Source organism: Mustela nigripes, chromosome 4 (assembly GCF_022355385.1).
Source record: "Mustela nigripes isolate SB6536 chromosome 4, MUSNIG.SB6536, whole genome shotgun sequence".
Lineage (NCBI taxonomy): Eukaryota > Metazoa > Chordata > Mammalia > Carnivora > Mustelidae > Mustela > Mustela nigripes.
Genome location: NC_081560.1, coordinates 102,454,786 through 102,456,552, shown reverse-complemented (window position 1 = coordinate 102,456,552; position 1,767 = coordinate 102,454,786). Strand labels below are relative to the sequence as shown.

The window sequence follows — 1,767 nt, the reverse complement described above, 5'->3', positions numbered from 1 at the left end:
CAAAAAGTTGAAAATAGAGCTATCCTATGACCCAGCAATTGCACTACTGGGTATTTACCCTAAAGATACAAATGTAGTGATCCGAAGGGGCACATGCACCTGAATGTTTATAGCAGCAATGTCTACAATAGCCAAACAATGGAAAGAGCCTAGATGCCCATCAACAGATGAATGGATAAATAAGAAGTGGTATATATATATACAATGGAATACTATGCAGCCATCAAAAGAAATGAAATCTTGCCATTTGCAATGACGTGAATGGAACTAGACGGTGTTAGGCCAAGCAAATAAGTCAATCAGAGACAGACAATTATCATATGATCTCACTGATATGAAGAATTGAGAAACAAGACAGAGGATCACAGTGGAAGGGAGGGAAAAATGAAACAAGAGGAAACCAGAGAAGACAAACCATTAGAGACTCTTAATCTTAGGAAACAAACTGAGGATTGCTGGAGGAGAAGAAGTGGGAAGGATGGGGTGGCTGGGTGATGGACATTGGGGAGGGTATATGCTATAGTGAGTGCTGTGAACTTTTTAAGACTGATGATTCACAGACCTGTACCCTTGGAACAAACAATACATTGTGTATTAATAATATAAAAAAAGGGGGAAAATACTAAACCAGTAACCAAAAGAAAGCAGGTGTCGTTATATTAATTTCAAATAAAATCAATGCTTACATAAGATTATTTATTGGAGAATGAAAGAGTTGCTTCCTGGTGATAAAAAATTTCAAATTACCAAATTTTCTGTCCCCTACTACCTCAAATATAAAAGTTTAAATTGTAAAAACATATGAAGAGAAACAGACATATTCACTATCATGGTGGGAAAAACTTGACATGACCCCCAAATAGTAAAAACACAAAGAATTTAAACAACACAGTTTACAGGCTTGAGGTAAATAAATTAATAGACAAATAGATAGAAACTGGGTACTTAATAATTAAAGTATACATTTTCTGTATACTCTATATACATCAGAGCATTTTTTAAAGTATTATATACAAAGCTCTTAAGAAAATGTAAACAGATTTGCTATATCCAGATTATGTTTCTTTTTTTTTTTTTTAACATTCTTAGTTTATTAATCCCCTCATGAAAAATCTGCACAATCCCCACAGATAGAGCCACGGCAGCATCTTTACTCCTTTTGTTGTCCAATCTGCAGCCACTTTTTGCCAGCACCAGCATTGGCTTTGCAGTCCCCCTGACTTTCTTCATTCTGTTCTTGCATTCTTTTCACTGTTTTCTTGAGGTCTTTTTCTTCTCATACAGACCATGTCTTGCAAATCTATGTTTGGGTTCATTTTTCTTTGCATAATCCAAGGAATCATAAATCATGCTAAAGCCAGTTGTCTTGCCACCACCAAAATGGGTTCTGAACCCAAATACAAATATGACATCTGGTGTGGTCTTGTACATTTTGGCTAGTTTTTCTTGAATTTCCATCTTAGGTACTGTTGTCTTTCCAGGATGAAGGACATCAATGACCATTTGTTTTCACCAAAGTAGTCGGTTGGTCATGAACTTCCTGGTCTGGAGAGTTACTGTGTTGTTCATGATGGCGGCCGAGCTTCAAGCCCCAGATTATGTTTCTTGACAGAAATGCCATTAATTTACAAATTAAAAATAAAACTAAGAAAAAACTATTCATATGGAAATTTTTTAATGTGCTTCCAAATAATGCATATGTAAATGTAGAGATCATATTGTAAAGTACAAACTGAATAATATTTAAAATACACATTTAGAATTTTA

At 34.9% G+C, this 1,767-nt stretch overlaps 1 protein-coding gene and 1 pseudogene across 1 annotated transcript; both read right to left on the bottom strand.

Moving 5' to 3' along the window:
• The window catches only part of LOC132016374 (poly(rC)-binding protein 1-like), a 6,775-nt pseudogene extending 5,532 nt beyond the window's left edge, over nucleotides 1-1,243 (bottom strand).
• Nucleotides 1,187-1,558, bottom strand: LOC132015147 (small ribosomal subunit protein eS24-like). Its single transcript, XM_059395785.1, has one exon. It carries the CDS (start codon nucleotides 1,501-1,503, stop codon nucleotides 1,249-1,251), a length of 255 nt encoding a protein of 84 aa, XP_059251768.1. The 5' UTR covers nucleotides 1,504-1,558; the 3' UTR covers nucleotides 1,187-1,248.
• Nucleotides 1,559-1,767: the final 209 nt, after the last annotated feature.